This window comes from Pecten maximus, chromosome 6 (genome assembly GCF_902652985.1).
Source record: "Pecten maximus chromosome 6, xPecMax1.1, whole genome shotgun sequence".
Lineage (NCBI taxonomy): Eukaryota > Metazoa > Mollusca > Bivalvia > Pectinida > Pectinidae > Pecten > Pecten maximus.
Genome location: NC_047020.1, coordinates 40,862,984 through 40,886,616, shown reverse-complemented (window position 1 = coordinate 40,886,616; position 23,633 = coordinate 40,862,984). Strand labels below are relative to the sequence as shown.

The window sequence follows — 23,633 nt, the reverse complement described above, 5'->3', positions numbered from 1 at the left end:
TCATGTTGTAGTCAATTTAGGGCGTCTAAAGGAACACCAACAGATGAAAAAATACAGAAACAAATTAAAAACAGACAAAGAAAATCAAAAACAAAAGAATTACAAAGATAAAGATCAAAAGCAATTAAGGCTGTTTATTGTCCTCTAACTACAAGACACAATTTTCACAGGAAGCTCCACTTTAATTCGGTCAAATGATCAACACACAATGGGATGCACTGTCCAATTAACAGAAAGCATTACAGAAATTTTCCCGATACATTAGTGGATGAGTATAACAAGGATATTGTAGACGAATAATTACTATTTTAATCAAATTAAATGGGATCATTAGTGATTGGACATAGTGATTTTACTGTAGTTGTTCATATGAAATTCGGGTTAACTGTATGTATCATCACTCAGAAATTGGTAAAAAAATAAATAATAATAAAATATCAACTGATAAAAATATACAAAGAATTTGAATTCTATACGTACGTCCATATCCATTGTCATGTAATTGAACACATTGGCCTGTAATACAAGTTGTTCTCCCCTTACAACGGAGTAAGGCAATGTCAGACTGACAAAGAAGGGTCTGAAGGCTTCAACCTGTAAAACAGAGAGGCCTTTTATTATTACATCGTAGTGAATGGACAAATAGATGAAAATAGAGACAGTCATGTAATAGGTAAAAGGAACCGCAAATAATTATCGTATTTTTCCCGATGCACTTCTTTTTTTGATACACTTGGTGCTACTGTATTTTTAGCATTCTTATTCATTATTGTTTGCCGAAAGATGATTGGATAAACTAAACAAGATATAAACCGTATTTGATATAACCCACGAAAACATTTTAAATGAAAATATAAATATATATGCTAACAAGACACTTGTTTGACATTAACGGGTTGATGTCTTTTTTTTCAGATGCTGAATATGAAACTGGGCGTCATTTGTACCCGTTGAACATTTACTGTGAAGAATGTAATTTTCAGGAGATCTTTGTTTTCTTTATTTCCAATGATAAGATGAAATCGCGAAAATTTTATGAACCATAGCCCGTTTAATAATTTCCGATTTTCAAAGCGTTTTTTGTAAGAGATATAAAAAAAAGTTTTATCGGTTAAAAATGAGACTCTTTACGGTGTATATTTGGCGTTTGTGTTTAGACAGAAACTTGCCTTGGCGCTTGTAGGAGCGATCCCCAAACCACTTTGTGTGTGGACAGCAAAGGCGCTAGCTACCCATGAGGTAATCGTATCTGGAACTGTGGCAGCTATGCTCACATGACCGTCAGCTCTACGGAGGTAAACAAAACGAAATATCAAATAGATGATTGTCATTTGTTAAATATTTACAGATAAAAATTTGAGCAAAGAAGAACAATAATGACTTAAAGAGGTGTAAACGAAGACATACGTCATATATGCAAACGAATGTTAACTTAAATTCAATTCAAGATTCAAAATTCATTAATTCACCACAATGCTTAGTATTTTAATATTGATATAAAGATTGCAAACAAAACTAGTGACGTATTAAAGACTTTGAAAGGAAACAAAACGTAGGTATACGTCATACGCGAATTTTTTTTTTTTTTAATTAAACTTGTTATTTCATTGAATTATTTTAATATACAAATCATATACAAATCATTGTTATTGACGAGATACAGAACAAATAACATTTAACAGGTCATAGTTCATAATATTCAGAGTGTGCGTAAGGAAATATAGCATTAGCAAAGCACAAAGAAAAGCTTCTACTATATCAACACAGTGGGAATGCAGGAAAAAGTTGTGATGTCTGGTTAATAGCGGAAATATTCACAAATGCTGGCAAAGGCTCGGTAATGTACATATAAAGGATGTCTTGTAAAGAAAATGAAAACACAAAATTGATGGCAATCTCCATATACATGAAAAGGTGATGAACAGATAGCAAAAATAAAAATAAAATGTAATTTAAAAAGTCACAAAACGAGACCAAAAACCAGAGCCTTTAAAGATAGGATAGGACAAGACCCTTTCTTTACACATAAGAGTAACACAGCTATGAAGAAACATTAATTAGTCTGTCTTCTGATACTGTTATTGATGAACAGGCTTCATTTAGTTGGCACATTTCGTTTCACGTTCGTATAATTGTAAATCTATCGATGAGATGTTATAACGTATTAATTATCGGCAAAAGTTACCCGACAGATTTATTGAGCCAGAGCCACGTTTCAGGGAAATCGGAGCGAATTGTCTCCACTTCTTTAAGCGCAGAAGATCCCATACCACCAGAGGACGCACCGCTAGCCATACCAGCACCGGCTGGAAACATTCCGGCAACAGTTGAGAAAACCCCGCCTCCCGCCATAAAAGGAGGCATCGTTGGATACATGTCTTGAAAAAATAAAACATTTAGCAATCCTAATTAGTACTTAAAGTTAAAGGAAATTAAGAGACAACATTGTATCACTTTTTCAAACCAATACGTCTTCGGTTCAGCGAAAGTACACATCCACTGAAAAGTCATCATATCAACTACAAATGAACCGTGCTGTAAGTCGTCCCCATACGGCTGCTTTAGTAAATACCGGAATCATCCGAGGGTAGCCAATCCTGGGGATATCTGATATCGGCGGCGGAGGTGGCTTGGGGAGTAGGCACTCTTATGCGATATCGAGAAGGTAGTAAATATATGCTGCGGATGTTTACTTTTCGCAATTGTAACTGTTTATATACGGTCGCAAGGGCATTATATTTCGGTTTTAAAGTGAAACGCCGATCTACAACACTACCTTAGTACTAGCTATGGCATCTACGGAGTGATCTATATTTTATGCATAGAGATGTGACAAGAAAAATGTGTATGCAAAGTATTTATAGACAAAGGCATGCAAGGACAAAAGCGTATAAAAGGTCATGTTTGTGTAGACAGGAGTGAAAGAAAGAAATACAAAACAACTACAGCTATGATGTAAAGAAATTCCTTAAGACAGTTTTAGCTATAAATAGATTGTCTCTTTATTAATATATATTATATTTCTTCTAAGAAATATATTGTTAATGTAGCTATAAGTCAATGAAGGCACCATTCGCTTCTCGCCTGTATAATTTAGTTACTATTGTTTTTACCATAAAGATGTTTTAACGTATATCAATTCCCCAGAAAGAATATTTTACCCGACGGTTTCATTTAGCCAGATCCATGTTTCTGGGAAATTGGAGCGAATCGCCTGGACTTCCTTAAGCTCAGATGAGCCCACACCACCAAAGTACGAACCGCTAGTCATACCAGCACCGGCTGGAGCTACTCCGGCAAGAGGTTGGAAAATACCAGGAACCGCCGTGGGATCTTAAAACGAATAAAACATTAAGGAGTCCTACAAGGTGCTAAGTTATACGTTTCAGCAACCAGAACAGTATCGAGCTTCCTGATTACCAAAGTATGTGGTACAGTATTTCAAACATCCACCGAGATGTCAAAATGTCAGCACTCGCCAGATTTCGTGCATGCTGGAATCAACAGAGGGTAGCTGATTGTGGAGAATATGAGGAGACAGCAGAGGTCGAGTCTACTCTTCCAGAAGAGAAGAATGTTTACGTTTCGCAATTTATAGATGTTTACCGTTTTCAGTTTAAACTTCTGTTATTGTCAAGTAACGAGACAAAGGTATTGGGCACAAGTTATTTCAACTGATGAAATACCGTCTGTCTTAGACGTTTAAATGTTTGTATTAGGTCTGAAAGACAATTTATTCAGTTTTAAAGATAGATTAAGGCGCCAAACAAAAAGACCACTATAACACTTATTTTATAGCCAAGTTATATATGGTACCTAATAGGATTTCGACTATTTGTCTTAAGTAATAAACAAGTAGCCTTTAACGTCATAGTGGTGATATTAATCCTCTAATCAACTCCTATTCAACGGACCAAAATTGTTTTATATAAATATAGTTTAGAGGTCCAAAGGTTGAAAAAGTGTGGTATTTGTTATAGCTGGTATTCGTGCACAATCGCCAAAAGCAGACGAATACATATAGGGCTGTGGTTTCAAATGTAATCTTTAAAAATGAGTTTTAAAGACGCCCTATCCTTCTCTATGCTCAATAACTGAATCAAATAAGACGATAAAGTGGCTTAACATATCTGTTTTATTTTTATATCAAATATTTCAATACGCAATTTTTGAGTTAGTCTCCCTTTGTGAGCTCTTCAAAAAGGAGATAAAATACACTTCCAATTTTCCGATTGATAGGGCAAAACAATACAATACACATACTGTGGATACCTGATGCAGGGGCTCAGTAGAAGTAAACAAATATTAGCTTGATGAGTTTTAGACTTATTTGAAATGTAGTTACATTTATCGTATGTACAGATAATAAAACAATATCGAAAATGAAACCTTAAACCTAGCAAAAAAGAATCAATTGAAAATATCATCTATCAGTGTTTCAAGCCTGGCTAGCTATCAAGTGATTTAATGTGCAAAGCGTAATCTAGCTAAGACGGGACCTTGCTTGATTGTTTGCTGATACGGTATTAAAGAAAAGCTGTTTACGAAAATAACGTTTACCCAATCGTATTATTAAGCCATAGCCATGTTTCTGGAAAATTGGAGCGAATTGTCTCAACCTCTTTCAGCACAGAGGGTCCTATCGAACCTTGCATCGGCGGTGCAGTAGCCATAGCCATCGGGCGAAACGTAGCAAAAGTGGTGTCTTGAAACAAATAAAAACGAGCACCCTTCAAAACTTTCCTGATAACCTTAGAAGTTATAACAGTACTAAGATGACGTTTTCACCCAATACTTTTATTGAGCCATCATGTCTCCGGGAATTGTCTCCACCTATTCTAGCACAGATCCAGATGCAGATGTAACAAAACCGCCAGCATCTACAGCTGGGGCAATACCACAAAAACTGCAATTTACACAAATAACTTCTGATCATCCAACCAACCTGGAGGTCTGTTAATAATGTCTTAAGTCGGCCAGTGCAATGCGACAATCGCAGACTTGATCAAGTACATGATTGTCAATCCGCATACAGTAATCATCGAAGACTGCCGCAATTACACGCTTAGGTCCAGGTAAAACTACCACCGCTGTGCAGCAAATCTAATTAAAATAGATCTCTCATTACACTACGTAATCTTTATAAATACAGTCAAGGTCGAAAATGAATTTGAAACAAACTGTGTCATATCAAACTGCATTTAAGAATTTGAGGGAGATGATAGGATCCTAAAGATCAAGAGGAGCAGTTAGAAAAAACAAATTTGGCCTGAACACTTGTGAGACGTTGAATTTCTTATGGCATAGAGAAAATAGCTGGGGCGTTGACTTAATAACAGATTCCTAGCATTTTCTAGAATGTAAAAGTGGGGCGTTGACCATTATCTCTATACAGCACATTACATGGTCATTGAATTACAGCAGGGCTGGCCTGTATTAAAGACACGCATTTGAACAGAACCTTAAAATATATATTTGGAAATAGACGATATTCTGGAGAAAAAACATTACTGTAGCATAAAGCTGTTTCGCCCTCCTTGAAATCCTAATTCGAGTGTAGAATACCAGCAGATAAAAACAAAAACTAGCAATAAACGATAAGCAATGTATGGATAAAGCTTAAATATATATATATATATAAGGAGCAAAGAAAGGAGCTTGAGATGGTTACGTTTTATATTATATAACTACTTATGACGTTTACCCAACGGTTTTGTTGAGCCATAGCCATGTCTCTGGGAAGTCGGAGCGAATTGTCTCAACTTCTTTCAGCACAGACGTCGCTCCAATACTTCCGGTGCTTGCTCCAGAGCCAGATGGTGGCATAACGCCAGCATTTATAGCTGGAGCCATACCGCCCATGGCCATTTGTGGAAAAATACCGCCACCAAACCCACCGCCACCGCCAATACCCGGTATACCTGGGTCTGGAAGTAAACAGAGTATAACAATTCTTCTACCAACTTCCAGTAATGCACTATCTAGATCTTAACGACTCATTTTCATAGTATATGAAGTCGGTAGGTAATGTTGTCAGCTTCCGCAACTCTCAAACTGCCTGGTTCCAGTCAACGATCGATAACGTGAATACGTACATGATTTCCTCTCATCCCATGCTGAAGACAACTAAATGTTTAGATTCGGGTAAACTTGGTTATTATCTCAGCCGTGTAGTTTTAAAACTAAATGCATTTCTTTGGTCAATGAAAAATGAAATAGCCACCATTCCATTTATGTCTTCATGTATCCCTTTTTTATTTCGTGGTTGGGTTCGTATTTCATGAAATGTTGTTGTCTCTGTTTTAACTCTTTTGTTTTAATAGAATATAAATCAAGTAAACTATTGCGTAAGTTTTGATGTAGCATTATTCTGAAACGCAACGGGCCTAAAAGTTAGACATGCACAGATGAGAAATGAAACCGTCATAGCTGTGTCTCGATACGACTTCAGGCATCACAGAGAAAAAGCTGACAAAGCATTTTTAAGTAAAAAAGCAGAAAGGTAGGTAGGTTTTGATTACTACTTTATAACAACTACGTGTGATGTTTACCCAACGGTTTCGTTGAGCCAAAGCCACGTCTCTGGGAAATCGGAGCGAATCGTTTCCACTTCCTTTAGAGCAGCACCATTGCCGGGATTGGCGCCACCACCAGGTGCCATAGGTAGTTGTGGACCTATTCCTGGTCCCGCTGTTGGCTGATGATTTGGTGCAAGCATTGGGTAATCGGGAAATGAGGGATCTAAAATGAAGTTATAGTCCTGACCGTATTGTTTCACATATAAATAAAGGTCTCCTGATGAGAAGCATGTGAGTGACGTACGTAAACATCTCACAAAGATACTGTAAACGTGGAAATTAACGCGAGGGGGGAATTTACGCTCGAACTCAAAACGAAAGTGGGTCAATCGCAAAAATTACCCCCGCGCGTATAGTTTACTTATCGAAATCGCGAAATTACCTGAAATCGGCAATATTCATTTTCAAATAATCGTTGATAATTCTTTAACTGAAGTCACATAGGGAAAGTGCGCTATCGCTGAAAAGGCAAGGGCAATTGTTTGTTGTTTTTTTTTAATTTAAAAAAATGGGTCATCGAAAAGATCCCCAACCCCTCCATACAAACACACACACACGTTATGTTTACGTGAGTTGTGGCTTGTATCGATTTCATTTACTTAAAATGAATATGGTAGTTTGTTATGCTTGTAGATTTCTAGTGTTGTTTAAAGCAATTTTTGAAATGGATTAAGAAGCACATATAAGCCCCTAAATGCGACAGATACATTCCCTGTGAATTGACATCATGCATAGGGCTGATCTTGATTTTGGTAAAGCAGAAGACAAAATAACCTATCGATGGGTTAAAGAGGGAACTAGCATTTGAAGAAAGAAAGCATTAATATCTAATAGATCACTGCAGAAATCTACAATTTTACTCCGTAATATAGCCAATTCGCTCTGACAGCATTTACCCGATTGTTTTGTTCAACCATAACCATGTCTCTGGGAAGTTAGAGCGAATCGTCTCCACTTCTTTCAGAGCGGTATTACCAATAGGAACACTAGGGTCATTGGGGACCATACCAGGCATAGGAATTGGTGCTACAGCACCGGCATTAATAGCATCAACGAATTCTGGATCTATAAACGTAAAGAAAAACATGTTCGGGTGTATTATGTTCAAATCTTACGTGAATTTTATCGTGTACTTATGCTGTCATCTTCGAATTTTGCGCTGAAAATATTCCATGAAGGTGTAAAGAATTGCCTTGATGCAAAAGCCTGGCAACGTATGGAGGCACGTTCTAGCATATATCAACCTCCCACTTCAAATCTGAAATGATTAATAATCTTAATAAAAATTCAGTCTCTTTTCTAAAAGAGACCATCCGACATTGTGGTTTAGGTACAAGGAAAATGTAATTATTTACATCTATATCGAGAACAAGCAACGGATAGGATATGCTTAAAATACCTCTGTTTTGATTTTTTTTCCAATCCTACTCCAGACAGCCTTGCTTCCTAAACCTATTATGCTACATTTTTAACAATGATTATTTTTTGATTGATTATAAAATCAAGGAAGGAAACTATTGCACAGATTGATTCAGTCGTATTCGGCAACGCCATAGGCCGAAGAGTTGGAAACTCAGCAGATATAAAATGAAACCGTCGAAGATTTGTCTCGATATGATTATAAGCAAAACAGAGGTAAAGCCGATGATGCTTTTTTTTTTAGATAAAAAGCAGACAGGGAAGGCAGTTTAGATTACTTTTTTAACGCAACTACTTATGATGTTTACCCAACGGTTTCGTTGAGCCAAAGCCAAGTCTCTGGGAAATCGGAGCGAATTGCTTCCACTTCCTTTAGAGCAGCACCATTGCCGGCATTGGAGCCACCAGGTGCCATAGGTTGTTGTGGGCCAATTCCTGGTGCCGGTATTGGCTGCGGCATTGGACCATGAGGAGCCAAAGCAATATCAGGAAATGAGGGATCTAAAAAGAGTTTATAGTCCCGGACATATTTGAACATTATTGAAGGTTTCCTGATGAGAAGCGTGTGAGCGACTTACGCAAAGGTCTCGAACTCTCACAGTGACAACTAAAAAGTTGCGACATGAGTTTCACAAAACCCATATACTTATTAATGGGGAAATATCTGAAATCGGCAATATTTATTTTTCAAACAGTAATTAATAATTCTACAAATAATGTTACATAAAACTTATCAGGGAAACCGCTCGATCAGTGAAGGGAAATTATAAATTACTCACGACATCGTAGTACAAACGGGTTTGCAAAAGTTGGCGCTAACGCATACACACACATTTTTATTTTTTACGTCGGCTTTGGCATTTTTATCGAACGTGGCAATATTAAACAATAAGTATTGGTATCATTAACTGATAATATATGTGGTCGTTCTTACTGCTTTTAATTCTCTAGTGTTCAGGAAATATAAACTATAGTGTAGTGACATTATCTATCGGTATTTTTGGCTGTCCAAATCAACTTTGGAAATGGATGAAGAAGCAAACATTAATAGCACATTAACAATGATAAAACACCACTTTTGATGCCATGAAATTCTCCAAAGATACCTGTCCAATAGTTATTTTCGTATCTTATGTATTCCTATAGCTGGAAACAAAGCTACAAACTTTAAAAAGGTATACTTAATATCTGCTGTACCCTTACATTGTAGGAGTATTAAAACTAACCATGGGAAAGCGTGCAAGAGTATATATATATGTAGCTACTACTACACAGATTGAGGTGGAATAACAGAGTACATAATATGCAAAAACATATGTTACGACAGAAGATCACACACAAAGGAACATCTACCCGACTGATTTATTCGTCCAGAGCCACGTTTCTGGGAAAATAAGGCGAACACGGGCTGGTTCTTTGAGATTCGCTGATGCGTGACTATCTACTGGTACATGTTGCGGTTGAGGATTTGATGGAATAGCCGCACTACCGGCCGCCACGCCACTGCCCATTGCAGCTGCCCCGGGCAATGCTGCTGCACCAGCCAAAGCATCAAGTCCGTTAAATCCTCCAAATCCACCAAGGAACCCGTGATGGCTGAACTGGGGGTCTTCAGCAGAAGAGAACAGTCAATTTGTTTGCTTAAGTGTTAATTTTTTTAATAACAAATGAATAAATAAACTTGTAATGTATCCAGACACAAGAGAATACGCCATTCGTTTCGTCATGAAATCCTCTTTCTGCAGCGGGACTGTGGTACACATATATACAAAGCGCTCCATCAATAAAATGAATCTTTCAAGTTGTGTGAATATAAAATATCTTGTACATAAGCTTTGCCCGGACGCACAGACATCGAATTATATATAAACCTTTTACAAAACGGTAGGTTAATCACCTCTACAGGGTAGGATACTAATCGTGAAGATTGGTGTAGCAGCGTGCAGGTTATAGTAACTACATACTGCAAAACAGGGTTGATGCATATGTTATGGCAGAAGTTTGTACACAAATAGAACATCTACCCGACTGATTTATTTGTCCAGAGCCACGTTTCTGGGAAAACGAGGCGGACACGGGCTGGTTCTTTGAGATTCGCTGATCCCTGGTTATCTACGTGTGGTGCTTGCGGTTGAGGATTTGAAGGGATAGCCGCACTCCCTGCTGCCATGCCAATATTGCCGATTGAAGCAGCAGGTAATGCAGCACCAGCCATGGCATGGATGCCATTGAATCCTCCAATCCCACCAAGGAATCCGTGGCTGAACTGCGGATCTTTGGTACAAGAGAACAGCCGATTCGGTTTTTCCCAGTTGTCTCAAAACTTGCATTACACATTAAATAGTGACTAAATGAATTGATAGTAGCGCCCTGTTATATCATATCAGACTACAGGTACCGGAATTCATAATAAAATTTGATGTGTTGTTAGGATAGGTGCCTATTTCCATGACCATTTTTTTCAATATAGATTTTTTTTTTTTTTTTGGAAATTGCAAATATGATCTATGATTTCACCACTGATTTAAATGATAAAAGACATCTACTTACAATAAACCGGTGGTTCTACATGGTGATATACCAGTGCATCAGTGAAGATGATAACTCCAGCGTTCTGTAATCGAAATAATATGCTCGTAGACCTTAAAAATGATTGATCAGAAATCGAAGTTATTACTTATTTCTGAAGATACCTGCGCATGAATTATGAAAAAAGAAATGATATTTTATGAGAATTAATAAATACATTTCAATATAAAAGGAAATTGGTCACAGATATCAAATTTACATATAAGTTGTGAATAAATGTATGTATCAAATGAGAAACTGTTGATCTTATTAATTAACAAACAAAAATAAATAAAAAGTGAAAATAATTAAATAAAAAGTAAAAATAAATAAATAAAAATAAAATGTAAAAAATATCTTCAAAACACCGCATCAAAAAGGGAAAAACCTTTAAATACTAATAAACAATACCTTCATTTTTTATTATTAATAGAATGACACACTATCTAAACAAATAAGAAATATTAATATAAAATTCCCTGAATTTAATCTAGGATTTTGAAATATGAGAACCGGTCTATCAAAGAAATAGCTCACTAATGAAAAATGAAAACAATAAGATCTTATTCATAGAACAGTCCAATGTGTCAAGAAGTTGAACGTCTGTCTTTGTGGCGAATTATAAAAAATGAGCTGTCTGAAACATTAAATATGTGCACTTACCGCAAAAATCTGCTTTGCGTCAGATCCACCATAATATGTTGTATAGGGCCACCATATCATCCGCTTCCTCCTGCCGATAGCAGGCGCGATTCCACCTCCAAAGTTACCTCCAATTCCACCTCCAAAGTATATTGGTCCGTTGTCATGTGTAATAGTATCATACGTCTTCAATTCTGCGGTGACCTATAAAGTATCGATTCAACCCAATTAGACGAAACAAATCATAAACAACGCAAACATGAACGTTCACACATACACACGCAAAATCGAATATCATGAACGCACAATGTGATTATGTAGCCTTGCGCAATAAGGCAGTGTTGCTTTGCGCACTGCTTTTGGGTACACCACTACATGATTATGTAGTAGTACTCAAATATCATTATCATTATTACTGGTGTGATTTTTAGCGAACCGAGTCTGTGGTGCCACGTGATATCTAAATGAAGCGTAGGAGGAGTTGCTGAATATTCAAGTGCGGATGCAGAGTGGCAAAGTTTTACGTATTTTCTGTACAAATATGATATCTATTCCATCACAGTTAATCATAAATATGAATGTAAGCTTCTTTAATTTATAAATCTTATAAATTACTGCACAGCACACATGTGACGAAGGAATGCCCCTTTAAACAATTCAATGCTAAAAAGAACATGTATTGTACACGTGGACCGTACCTCTGCCGGCGTGATGTCATTTCCGCTCTTAAGAAGAAGGACACTCTGGTCGACGGCAAGTAAATTGACAATGGAGTTGGGGTCAGCTGATACGTCAACGTTGATGCCTTCACCGGGTTGGGCTTTTGTTTTGTCGAAACTGATGGATACCTACAATAATGTAACTCCTAATAACTGATATCCAAGCATGAAAACATTTGTCATGATTAAGTGAAGTTTATATCTTTCGAACGATGCCTTTATCCAATGTTCTGATTATGTTACATTTATATATTCTTGAAATCCCTAATTTGCATAGCATACGCTCGTTGAGAACAATATACTTTGTCAATAAGGTTTGCTGTACAAATATCAGTAATTGGAATATATTTCAGCTGTTATTTTTTGAATAAAATGTTTAATTCTTTTGTTATACATCTTATATTTTAATGCGGGTTTGACCAAACCAGTATGATGAGAAATCAATGTATCTTTATTTACCTCGTTTTCAAACGTTCCAGAAACGTCAAAGCTTATGCTGTCTGTAACAATTTCTCCATCCGGTCGGACGTAGTAAGCAACGATTCTCGCATTTGGTGCCATTTTAGAATTCAGCGGAACATGGAATGGGAATGCTGTAGCACTGCCCCCATCGACTGAACCTGATACTGCAATAGTGCCTCGACCGAGCACCTATAATAACGACATGCATCGTCATCATACAGAGTGCCTAATATTCAAGATAAATAGTGTAAAAATAGTAATATATATGTTGTAATATTTTTTTCGGTTGGTAAAGTAACTATGATAGAAGTTATATGACATAACCAATATGATATTTAAGAGTGTGTAGTGTCCGAGATGGTAAAGATGTCAATAGGATCATGATTAGGACGAAACATCCTTCAGAGTAGATCAAATTCTTTTTCCATTTCGGACACTACATAAAACAGTGCTAGTACGCTTCACATTGGTCATTAGTCTGATGAAGGCGACAGTGTAGTCATCGAAACGTCACACTCTTAAACATCATATTAGTTGCGCCATTTAACTTTTATCATATAGTAATTGATATGATAAAACAAACGCAAAGACATAATAAACCAAAATGAAAACTTAATAAAGGCATGGGCACTCCACTTAGCAGAATATCTCATATTTAAGATAATACGCAAAATATTGAGGCGCATCTAGCTTTAAAGACATAATAAGTCCCAACGAACCGTGAGTTGCATTCGACAAGACTGCTCGGGTGAACCCAATACATATCACGGTTGTTAATTCTTATGGACTCAAGTTTATATAAAAAAAATGTGAATGGCTAACCACACAACAATTGTTGTTTTTGCTTTTTTTTTTTTCTTTTTTTTTAAATAAATACGTTTTACCAAATTATTTCTTACCTGGTAAACTAGCTTTTGGATTGGTGATGTGGACACTACCCGAAAGTCAATAACGTTGTCGTGACCGGCCTTCAAAAGATAAAACATTGTTAAAGAGAACATTTCATTAACCATCGCCAAGAAAGCATCCGCATGAAATATGTAAACGATAACTTCAGCTGCATCACATTTTGTATATGATAGAAATTTATTGATAAAATTTTCAAACTGTTACGTATACACTTTCTGTCAATAAATGGTTCTTGAAAATTCCCGCTGAGATATCATCATTAAGCTCTGCTTTCAAATTGTAAGTAGGACAACGCTCATGACAGTACCATAAAACAATCAATTTTCGTTGGATTTTAATTTTCATTAACTAATACAAACGTTTAGTCCGCGAATTCATCAGTCTGTGGATAAGCTTTGTGTTAGGAACATATTGAGTTATATACGGCGACACCTCGACATTTCCGTCAGAACAGTGAAAAAATACTGTCTCAAACGGAAGGATTTGCAATTCTAAATGACATCCTATTCTCTTATCAAGCCGTTTTTTCATTTTAAATTTCGATGTTCCGGTTTCATTTGATTTTGGATGTAGTATTAATTTGTAAGATCAAGCAACCGCAAAATTATACTTTTATGAAATCCACGAAATGTTAGCACCACGAAAATATCTCATTTTACAGTAAATCAAAAGTAGTATAACTCACTCGCAGGTTATTTGACTCCAGGAATATCTGCATGAAACTGTCTGAGGGAGAGTAACTCCTCTGTATCGTCTTATACTGCGTAATGGATCCGTACTTAAACTGAAAATAGATTTTTTTTTTTAAATATTCTAAATTATATTTTATTTTGTACAAAGTATGAAGATCAGATTGTTGACAACGTGAATCTAAATATGATCATCAAATGACTTCAAGAACTGAACTATGGCAATGATTTATGACATTTATTGGTCCTGACCTGGAAATAACAGAATCTATAAAATAAATAGATATAGCTCCTGCATAACATTAAGCATTTTATGAGTGGGCGACTGGTTCGCCTACTGTCACAATGAGACAACAGAAACATACCACAGTCTCTAAAAAAACGCACACACGATCACCATTCGCAAGCAGCTCGCACATAGGTGAGACCATTCTTGAATTAACATAGCGCGTTAAACAATAAAAATAAAATAAAAACCAAAAGAAAACAAAAAAACAAAGACAAAAACAAAAACAAAAACAAAAACGAAAATTAATCAATCACTGTTAGGTAGATGCTGGTTGCATTTTGTGGGATGTCAATCTTAGCCTGGACGAGTCCTGTGTCTGTGAGGGTAAATGTCTGATCTTTAAGCTCAAAAAACATCGTACGAGGGCCATAGTAATACAATGGTGTAGTGGTTTCTGGTAAATTGGCAGTAACACACGTATGTACAGTCAACCTGCCCGAGGACGCGGTCAGTGGTGTGTCATCTTGTTGGACAACCTTGGCCTGAAAAAAAAATAAAAACGAAAATGTTGATAAATGTGCGATCGTAATTACTAAATTACAATACCGACATTTGAGCGGATAAAAACTGAGATGTAATAGAACAAACATGAATTATACTACATCATACATATTCAATTTCAATATTGCAATTAATTCCGAACCGTGTCACTTTTCGAATGAATCAAAACGTGACGGTGACGTAACGATAAACCTCTACTAGCAGTCTTAAAGAATTATACAAAAGACATAGTTCTGCATTTGATTGTACATGGAGACCTCTGAATTTGTGCCTCCGAAAAGAAAAATAATATTTTGGACGAAGCCGAAATTCAAACACAAAATCAAGGGGGAAACATAAATTTATACTTGATTGTACACATACACCATTGAATATAGTACCCAACGTCTTCTGCTTAATCGACAACGCATTCATATACATCTAGTCCAAAACCAAGTAATTTCACGTTTTCAAAAATAGAGGCGTGGTTGTGATAGCGTAATTACTAAGGATATTATACAATATGCTGTTTTTCAGTAATGAATATGTGTATGATTACATAACAGCAAGGACATAAAATTCAGACGGATTGGCATACGGAATAGTCGTTATTCACAATATCCTAGACGGTTTGTAGAAGTATTAAACGTTGGTCATACTTACATATGCAATGTATTGAAGACCTGGCTTGAACGTTGTAGGGTTAGATGGGAGAAGTTCAATCTTCTCGGCGTGAGTGTAGAAGGACATCTCGCTGGAACCGTTAAGAGTAACCTGTGTGAGGCTTTCAGTTACGTTGGCCTCAACTATGACTTTATGACTGTTCAAGTAGTTGTGGTAGTGTTGGTCTGTCAGTCCAGACATAGGCAGTGTAAACTTAGCTTCACCGTTTATCTAGATATCAAACATAAGTACATAATTATTAGGAATTAATCACGAGAATATGATGTGCAGAAATTCAAGAAAGCCATGCATCTATATTAAAGATTTAATTCCACTGTCCAATAAGTAACACAAAAATACTTTGTCCAATGAAACTAGCCCGAATTAAAGTATCAACAAAAAGTCATGGATTTCGTTAAAAAAAAGAAGTTCTAAACCGGAAACAAGTCATTCATAATCCTAGAAGGGATGAATCTGGGTTTCCATAGTGCATGAAGTCTGGAAACTTTTATCTGAAACGGACTGTAATGTATTATTGTTTGAATAGGATGGTCGGTAATACCCGGATGTTGTCGATACTACCCAGTAGATACAGATGTTAACCATGAAGGTTATTACAAGGTCGCATAACTTGTGTAGGCTAAATACCTTGTACATGTAATTATTTATCTTAATTATGGAAAATGTTCTGAAAATTGAAAGTATTTCATTTGTGTCCATGAAAAACTATTTAATAAATGAAATTTCAAATTAATTTTACATCAAATGACATATGGCAGATATTATGATATGTAGTTTTTTTTTTTTTTTGTCTTTTCAACACACATTTCACACGACCTAGATATATAATATCACTATTTTTCAATCAAACAATGATTGAAATAGTGTAAAACAAGAAGAGAATGTAAACTATTAAACAACACAGAACTTTTAAAAGTTGAGATAAGACGATGGCAATATAGGAACAAAAATAAATTGATACGAAGACAATTAAAAAAACACGTGGATAATAGACGAATTGTTTCAGGGGAGTTATCGTCTGTTGACATGTAAATCCTAATAAAAACTCAGTGGTGGTTACTGTAAGATATCAGCGGAATTCTCGGACTGCATACACAGACCACCCAACTCCATCAATGACTGCTCGCGTTCTGGTTTTTTTTATTCGGACCACTCGTATAATAATAAACAAAAGGTAGATGAAAGAAAATGTGTTCCGGGAGGTACTAAAAAACATCACAGATGCTGACCTCATTATATGTAGCTAGACTGAATTCACTACAGTTACAACAATACTATACAGGCATTGACGGATTTAGTTCATGTCAGCCTTTATATCACAGAGGGAAACATTTTGATATAAAGCAGTATACAAAGGAAACACAAAACGTGAGCATCTTTCAAGACAAAGAGAGTTAGATACTTTTGAGCCAAAATGAGTTAAACTGCGTAATACAGCTGTTTCTGTGTTCTAGAACTCAATGATTTTACTAGTACTACTCGTTCAAAATCGTGATGGTGAGATGAAAATGACCCCGAAATTCCAATAAATTTTCAATGTTGAATTTTTAAAAGAACATTAAGTACATGTACATGGGTATATTCTGAACCGTCTCACTAACCCTAGATTACAACTTACATCCATCGTCAGTTCAGTGGTTGGAATAGGTGACGTGGAGTAGTAAGAATGGTAAAAGTCGACGTGAGCCCTGAGTTTTACAGTTCCATTCACCGGCTTTCCATAGGTATACCTGTGTATAGGGAAAAACAACAATTATTACAAAGAATATGTTTCAATAAAATCTATTTGACTTAACCTCGTAATACTAGGTAATCCGAATTAAATCATTGAAATGAAATTGCTGAATTGATAAAAACTTAGAAATGCACAAAAATTGCGACATCATCTATTGATACTTCACAGGCCTGGGGTTTATGGTTTATAATATCCAACATATATTGGATTTCAAAGAAATAAAAGAACGTTGTTCAAACTAGCTATAATAAGAAGCTGCAACAACAAGCATACTTTGGACGTCTATGGCAGGATAATTGACCAATATGTAGTTTTATACCATTGACCCTTGACAAAATACAAGGAAAATAAAATCTGGTCTTCTGCTTCATCGCCATGTAAACCTAAGTCGAATGAAGGACGTTTCATGCTCTCAAGATAAACACATACCTTTAATGCGTATGTATCCTTAACTTCATTTTCATATTTCATCGCTTGTATGTAACAGAACACACGAATAATCAAATTTTAGATCATTGCCTCCGAACTTTTTAGATCATTTAACCAGGACCTCTGGCTTACTAGTCTTATGCTCAATCGACCGAGCTAAAGAGAAGATCTCTCCAGCCGAATAGCATATTGCGGATAGTATTTACCAGTGTTACATGTATGTAATAATTTTGATCTCTATCCTGATTTAGTTGCAAATGCATTGGTCAACAATATAACACTTACTTTGCCTTAACTGTTCCTTTAATGTCTGTTGCCGAAGTCAACGAGTAGGAGGGCAAGTCAACTGTTACTTCGAATTTCGGCAAGACTGAAAAGAGCAAAATGATCTGCCTAAATACATTGAAACGTATTTCTTCATACCCTTAGATCATACATGTAACTAGAAATTGCTGTTTAAAAAAAAAGACAAATAAACCCTGTTATTCCCATTTTTACAAAGGGTGAGCATGTCAATAATGAATTTACAGTTTCATGCTTAAAAATACAAAGACATATTACTTACCATACTGAGCAACCGTGAACATCTTGTCTTTGGTCATACCCTGAAACGATCAGATGTGGCAGTACAGAACAAGCATTTAACGTTTCATAACCAACCAATTATAAGAATAATTTTTTTTTTTTCAAAATTTATTTCATTTTGAAAAACAAATATCAAAAACTAGTTTTAATTGTTAACTCTTCAGCAGTCAAGATGATGAAATTGTTTTAAAACACTGATAAAAAGTATTTTTTTAGTAAATCACATGAAAATTAACTTTTTAATAAATCTGTCAAATTGTATTACTTTTATTGAAATATTTCTTTATCTGTGTCAATAGTTTAAAACAGAGTTGCACAATATCTATAAAATAGAAATCTACTTACGTGTGTCTTGACCCGGATTTTCCAGTCTCCGAGTACCGGCTTTGTGTCCATTATCATGAAATTAGTAAGTACTCCGGTGGAATCTTTTACTCCCAGTAATTGCTTTATTTTATTGCTGTTTGGATCCTGGGTAAATTGTTAAAAAAAATGAAAATATAACAAATCAGCGTACCAATCGATAAAAGATGTCATACCTCAGTATTATGATGTAAGAATTTACTATATTTTTTTTTCGATTGAAATCGAAACTCAACTGATTACGTTTCCATGCTGTATTTCAATTTTGCGTTCAATTCGTTTCTATTCACGTTATTGTACAAATGAAAAGTAGTTAGTGTTGAAAAGCACCTCGGTTGATTTTTTCAGGTTAACAAAATCCTGTATCGATCTCATGAAAAGGCTATAATTAAACACTGTGAAAAATATGTTAGCTAGTGATGAAGTGAATAACATTTTGATATATGAATTCAGTAACAGATACTGTATTCGGCGAATAATAAATAAGTTTACAGCTGTTTTGTTTTCCTAGTGCCTTATTAGCGATGGTGGTTGCAAATTGTGAGCAAATTTCAACAGTTGTAAATTAAACACCGTAGAAGATTTTTTTGCTGACAATTTTTGCACTGTTCTAATTTAATTCAAAAAGAATCAGAAAATTAAACTGTGTGAAGCAGCTTCTTACATTGTAATTAAAGTAATAATTTAAAAGAAATGTGCTGCGGAAGATGACGGTCCGCACATATAATTTGTATGATGGAAAATCAAAATACTTTATAGAATTGAAATGATTATTATAGATTAAAAATGGAGGGAATTATGTATGAACTATTTTGACACTATCACTTACGTAAATCTCAATATCCATTGCTCCAAGGTACACTGTCAAGTTTGGATATATGGCAAATGCTCGGAAGTTGACTGAAAGTATACATTATATAGAATACATTACTGAGGAAATTTTAATGGAATTCCTCGAAGAAATATAATGCAAAATACATCAATATTTATATAGATATATATATATACTTAAAACAAAACATTATATTGTATCAATTTTCAAAAGCGACGAATATCAATAATGATTTTTTGCAACAAACGGGATGAAACAAAACATTCGAGATATTACAACAATACTGAACGAAGTCGGAGAATATATACATCATGCAATAGCGGGGATATTGAAGATGAGTATCACTTTATAATAATATGTGAATGTTATAAACATATAAGAAACAAGCTTATAAAGAAATATTATTCTCTAAAGCCTAGTATGTTCAAATTTATTCAATTATTGAAAACAGATAACAAAAAAGATTTGTCAAATTTAGCAAAGTTTCTCAGATTAAGTAACAAAAAGCGAATAGTTAATTAATGCTATGCAACAGCGATAGACAAATATGATATGTGGGTCATACATTAATGTGAGATTGGTTAATATGATGTGAGAATAATAGTTTGATGAGCAGATGAATGGAATACGAAAAAATTCATAAATGTAATGTGAGGATGATAGATAAAGGTAATGTGAGAATGATAGAATGTTAGATAAATGTTTTGAGAATATTGTATCATAATATATATATACTGTGAGAATGATAAATAAATGTATATATAAATAAATCCCTAGAGTAACATTTGAATGTGATGTGAGAATAATATATGTACTATATATATAATAGATGTAATATGATATATAATAGATGTAATTGTAGGTAATTGTAATGTAGGATGTCTCTCTACACTATATATGTTGTGAGTGTTGTGTCTGTATATAGTTTGTGTCGTTTTTGTTTGCACTGTATATATATGCACTGTACTGATGAACCAAATGGTTTAAAGTAATAAAGAACATGAACCTGAACATGAAGGTAAATGATTCTTTAATCAAATGCTGGGAATGTTATATCAGGATTTCAATTTGCTCTTTTTTCAAACATAAAAGAAAATAGGTTAAAATAGAATTATTAAAGAAGAAACATGTAGTATGTTTAATAATTTCCTAAAAGACAATGCATTGCTTTTGCTTCTATACTTTTTTCATCCTAAGAATTTGAACCGTGTAAATGTTATTACTGTTTTAGTATAAAGAGAGCTGACCTGTCTGTCCTGGTTTGTACATGGCTTTATCCGTTTGTACAAAAATGGACATGCCCTTGGCTGCATAATGGAGACTCATTGTGTTTGTGAAGTCGAGACCATTTGCGCCTTCAACGGTAAGTTCATACGATCCACTATGAATAGTATCTGGGACCTAAAAGGAAATAAATGCGAAAATGAAATAAAACCTGAAACTCTTAAGAAAGTGTGGCAAGCACATTAGCTGTTTACAAATTGCAATATCAGCTCTTGCGAATTACAATTAACGAAAGAATTGTTAAATTGCATTTCACTTTATTTTATATCAGTAAGATATATATTGAACCTATATAAATTAACGAAAATTGAACAATATATTTGTCTTTTTTGAATTTTGCATAACTTAACAAAAGAATGCTTACCGCAATTTGCATGGTACCGGGTGCATCTGAAAATGGATTTAGATATTTTTGTTTTAAATGCTTGTAAAGTGCATTCCAACATTTATGATACGATGTAAGTAAAACATATATTCCATGTTTTTGCTTATTAATAAATCAATCAATTTCGATGTAATAGTAAATGTTTTCTGAGCAAGATCGACACATTTGAAAGTACAAAAGAAGAAAAACAACTTGTAGCTCAATGTCATGACTGTCTTTTTTCCCAATTTTACATTATTGTAGAAAAGACGCTGATGTGAGTAACAGCACATACAATTGGGATGATCGGTCCGGAAATATAGAAATTCCGAAATGACAAAATCAAATGTCAAAATAAAGAAAGGGAAGTGCACAAACAATACAATTTGACTAATTTGGTACATCTTGGATACTAGATAATCTTACAAGAACAGGAAAAACGAAATAAGAACACATGCAGTAAAAACATGTACATACGTTGTTGGAATGTAGCAGACGAAGAGGCTACCACCGACTTGTCGGAGTGCTGAACGAGTTTCGCCGTGACGAGAACATCCCCAGTGGCGCGTAGGATGTTGACACTGATGTTCAGAGGAACGCCTGGCCGGACGTCTTTTGGAGCAATGACGACATATGTGCTGAAATGATAATGGATGTAACGTCATCCTTTTTACAATATAAACTTATAATATTTTCTGTTTGCCCTTTCAACAAATTGACATAAAGGACCGCACTGCACTCCATGAGAAATTGACAACTGGTGTTTATTTCAGATATGTGTGTCACTACCGATAGATGTTTCATTGATTTCATCGTGATAGTATATATATATAAAGATTATATCACCGCTCCTGAAACAATGAAATTGCCTTGATTTCTAAAAAGCCTTCAATTTCAATAAAGCATACACAATTTATTATTGCAATACGATGTTTGATCGCGGAACTACCGTTAAGACTACAATTAAATGAAAAATAGATATCAAACTTACTCTTTAGCCGCAGTTAACCCTAAAAATAGGGTGAATAAACAAGCCGAAATCATTTTTATCTGAAATAAAAATATAATAAGTCAAATAGCATGCTAAATACAAAGTAGTGCTCTTTGAAAAAAAAAATAAAGAAGAAAATGTATAAAATTCCAAGTTTATACTTCTGTAAAATATTTTCGGTAGGTAGCATTTCATGCATAAAACTCGAAAATATCAAAATCGACAGGACCAAATAAATGCGACCTGTCCGATAGTTAACTTTAGCATGGAATTGTGAATGAGTTGTAATCGTCATATTTTACCCCGTAAATTAAGTATTTTTCCTCAATTTGATCAGCTATAATGACAAATATAATATAGTCAGACATGGTGAAGTTAGTATATCAACCATCGTCGTCGTCGGCGTTATCAGTAGTCGACGCAGATGTCGCCGTCGACGTTTGTCTTATGCATTAGGTCGACTATACCAGCATCGAGAAGCATTAATAACGTTGATGTAAGGTAGCGCAGAGCTGGTATTTTTCGAGGATGCTGAATTACTTGACCCCACATTCAATGAGGTTGTCAACAGAGGTGTCGACACGAAGCCACAAAATGATGTGATTTCAAGCAATGTAATGTTAATTTTTAAATTTATGTATCCATACCTACTGCAAACGTACATATTTTAGCGATAATCTTATTTCTGCGATTTTGGCGCCGGACGTATTCCGCTAAATTATAATTGTGCTAATACTAAGTAGTATTTTCTATATACTGATGCGATAGAAAATAACTTGTGCGCAAATTTGTCAATGCTGAAATCTGTAAGACATTTGTTTAGCTATTTCATAATCACCAATGAAAACCAACGTCATAAGGTGATAAGCGTCCACATTATTTCAATCTATCTGCAAGGACTTATTAAATTCACCATCAGCAAATATTCATAACAAAAACTCTCTCCATGTATTCACATTGTATGCAATTTGCATTTTAAAAACGTACGTGTAATTAACGGAATAAACGGTGTCAAAATTAGTTAAAATTTATCAAATTAAAATATCCTAATATGAAAGAAATTCTTAAAAACTCACGAAATGTGACTGATTTCGCCTCAAAACGGTTCTCTAGTAAGATTTATAATGTGTCCACTTTACTGAATAAGAATTTATATTTTGATATCAAAATAAAATAAAATAAAGTTTTAAGAAGTCCCAAAATATGTCTAGTTAGCCTCAAAACCAGTCAGCAGGAAAAAGTTTAAGTACTTTGAATTAATGAAACATAAAACTTGTCAGATTTAATTTTGATTACAGATCTACCCCTTGAAATAACCCCATTTATGACGGTACTTATTTTAAATGTAGCAGCTGATAATGAAAATAAGACACCTTACCTGTGAGGAGTTTGCCTCCAGATGATCAAGGTATCGCTGGTCTCGAGGTATTTAACCTCCCTCCCACGTTACTGCGGTATGCGTCACGTGTTGATTGGCAAGTGAGTTCTGCAAAGTCTTCATAAAATACTGTATTAGCCCATATCTCAACAGGATGCGACACTCCATTCTTCTGTGGCTCATCAGGTTGGCCCCTTATCTGTTACCGTCTGGAAACGTGGGTTCCCGGACTT

General features: G+C 35.0%; 1 protein-coding gene across 9 annotated transcripts in view; it reads right to left on the bottom strand.

The window, feature by feature from the left end:
* LOC117329792 (CD109 antigen-like) overlaps positions 1 to 23,422 on the bottom strand; it is a 32,640-nt gene extending 9,218 nt beyond the window's left edge. The window contains exons 1-21 of one of the 9 annotated variants that reach the window (XM_033887934.1): positions 23,401 to 23,422; positions 22,023 to 22,081; positions 21,509 to 21,669; positions 21,032 to 21,057; positions 20,631 to 20,784; positions 19,381 to 19,451; positions 18,534 to 18,659; positions 18,169 to 18,208; positions 17,889 to 17,973; positions 17,058 to 17,169; positions 15,419 to 15,649; positions 14,530 to 14,757; positions 13,983 to 14,081; positions 13,288 to 13,356; positions 12,386 to 12,577; positions 11,906 to 12,055; positions 11,229 to 11,411; positions 10,548 to 10,611; positions 9,351 to 9,606; positions 1,170 to 1,287; positions 481 to 594 (exon numbers count right to left, since the gene is read on the bottom strand). In XM_033887934.1, coding sequence (XP_033743825.1) covers positions 481 to 594; positions 1,170 to 1,287; positions 9,351 to 9,606; positions 10,548 to 10,611; positions 11,229 to 11,411; positions 11,906 to 12,055; positions 12,386 to 12,577; positions 13,288 to 13,356; positions 13,983 to 14,081; positions 14,530 to 14,757; positions 15,419 to 15,649; positions 17,058 to 17,169; positions 17,889 to 17,973; positions 18,169 to 18,208; positions 18,534 to 18,659; positions 19,381 to 19,451; positions 20,631 to 20,784; positions 21,032 to 21,057; positions 21,509 to 21,669; positions 22,023 to 22,075 — 2,532 coding nt within the window. In that variant the 5' untranslated portion in view covers positions 22,076 to 22,081; positions 23,401 to 23,422. Of the gene's footprint in view, positions 1 to 480; positions 595 to 1,169; positions 1,288 to 2,185; positions 2,379 to 3,161; positions 3,334 to 4,560; positions 4,706 to 5,704; positions 5,928 to 6,551; positions 6,742 to 7,474; positions 7,644 to 8,305; positions 8,499 to 9,350; positions 9,607 to 10,021; positions 10,272 to 10,547; positions 10,612 to 11,228; positions 11,412 to 11,905; positions 12,056 to 12,385; positions 12,578 to 13,287; positions 13,357 to 13,982; positions 14,082 to 14,529; positions 14,758 to 15,418; positions 15,650 to 17,057; positions 17,170 to 17,888; positions 17,974 to 18,168; positions 18,209 to 18,533; positions 18,660 to 19,380; positions 19,452 to 20,630; positions 20,785 to 21,031; positions 21,058 to 21,508; positions 21,670 to 22,022; positions 22,082 to 23,400 lie in introns of those variants that run through there. The other 8 variants (XM_033887935.1, XM_033887938.1, XM_033887941.1 and 5 more) reach the window with 8 other exon arrangements.
* Between the last annotated feature and the right edge of the window lie 211 nt (positions 23,423 to 23,633).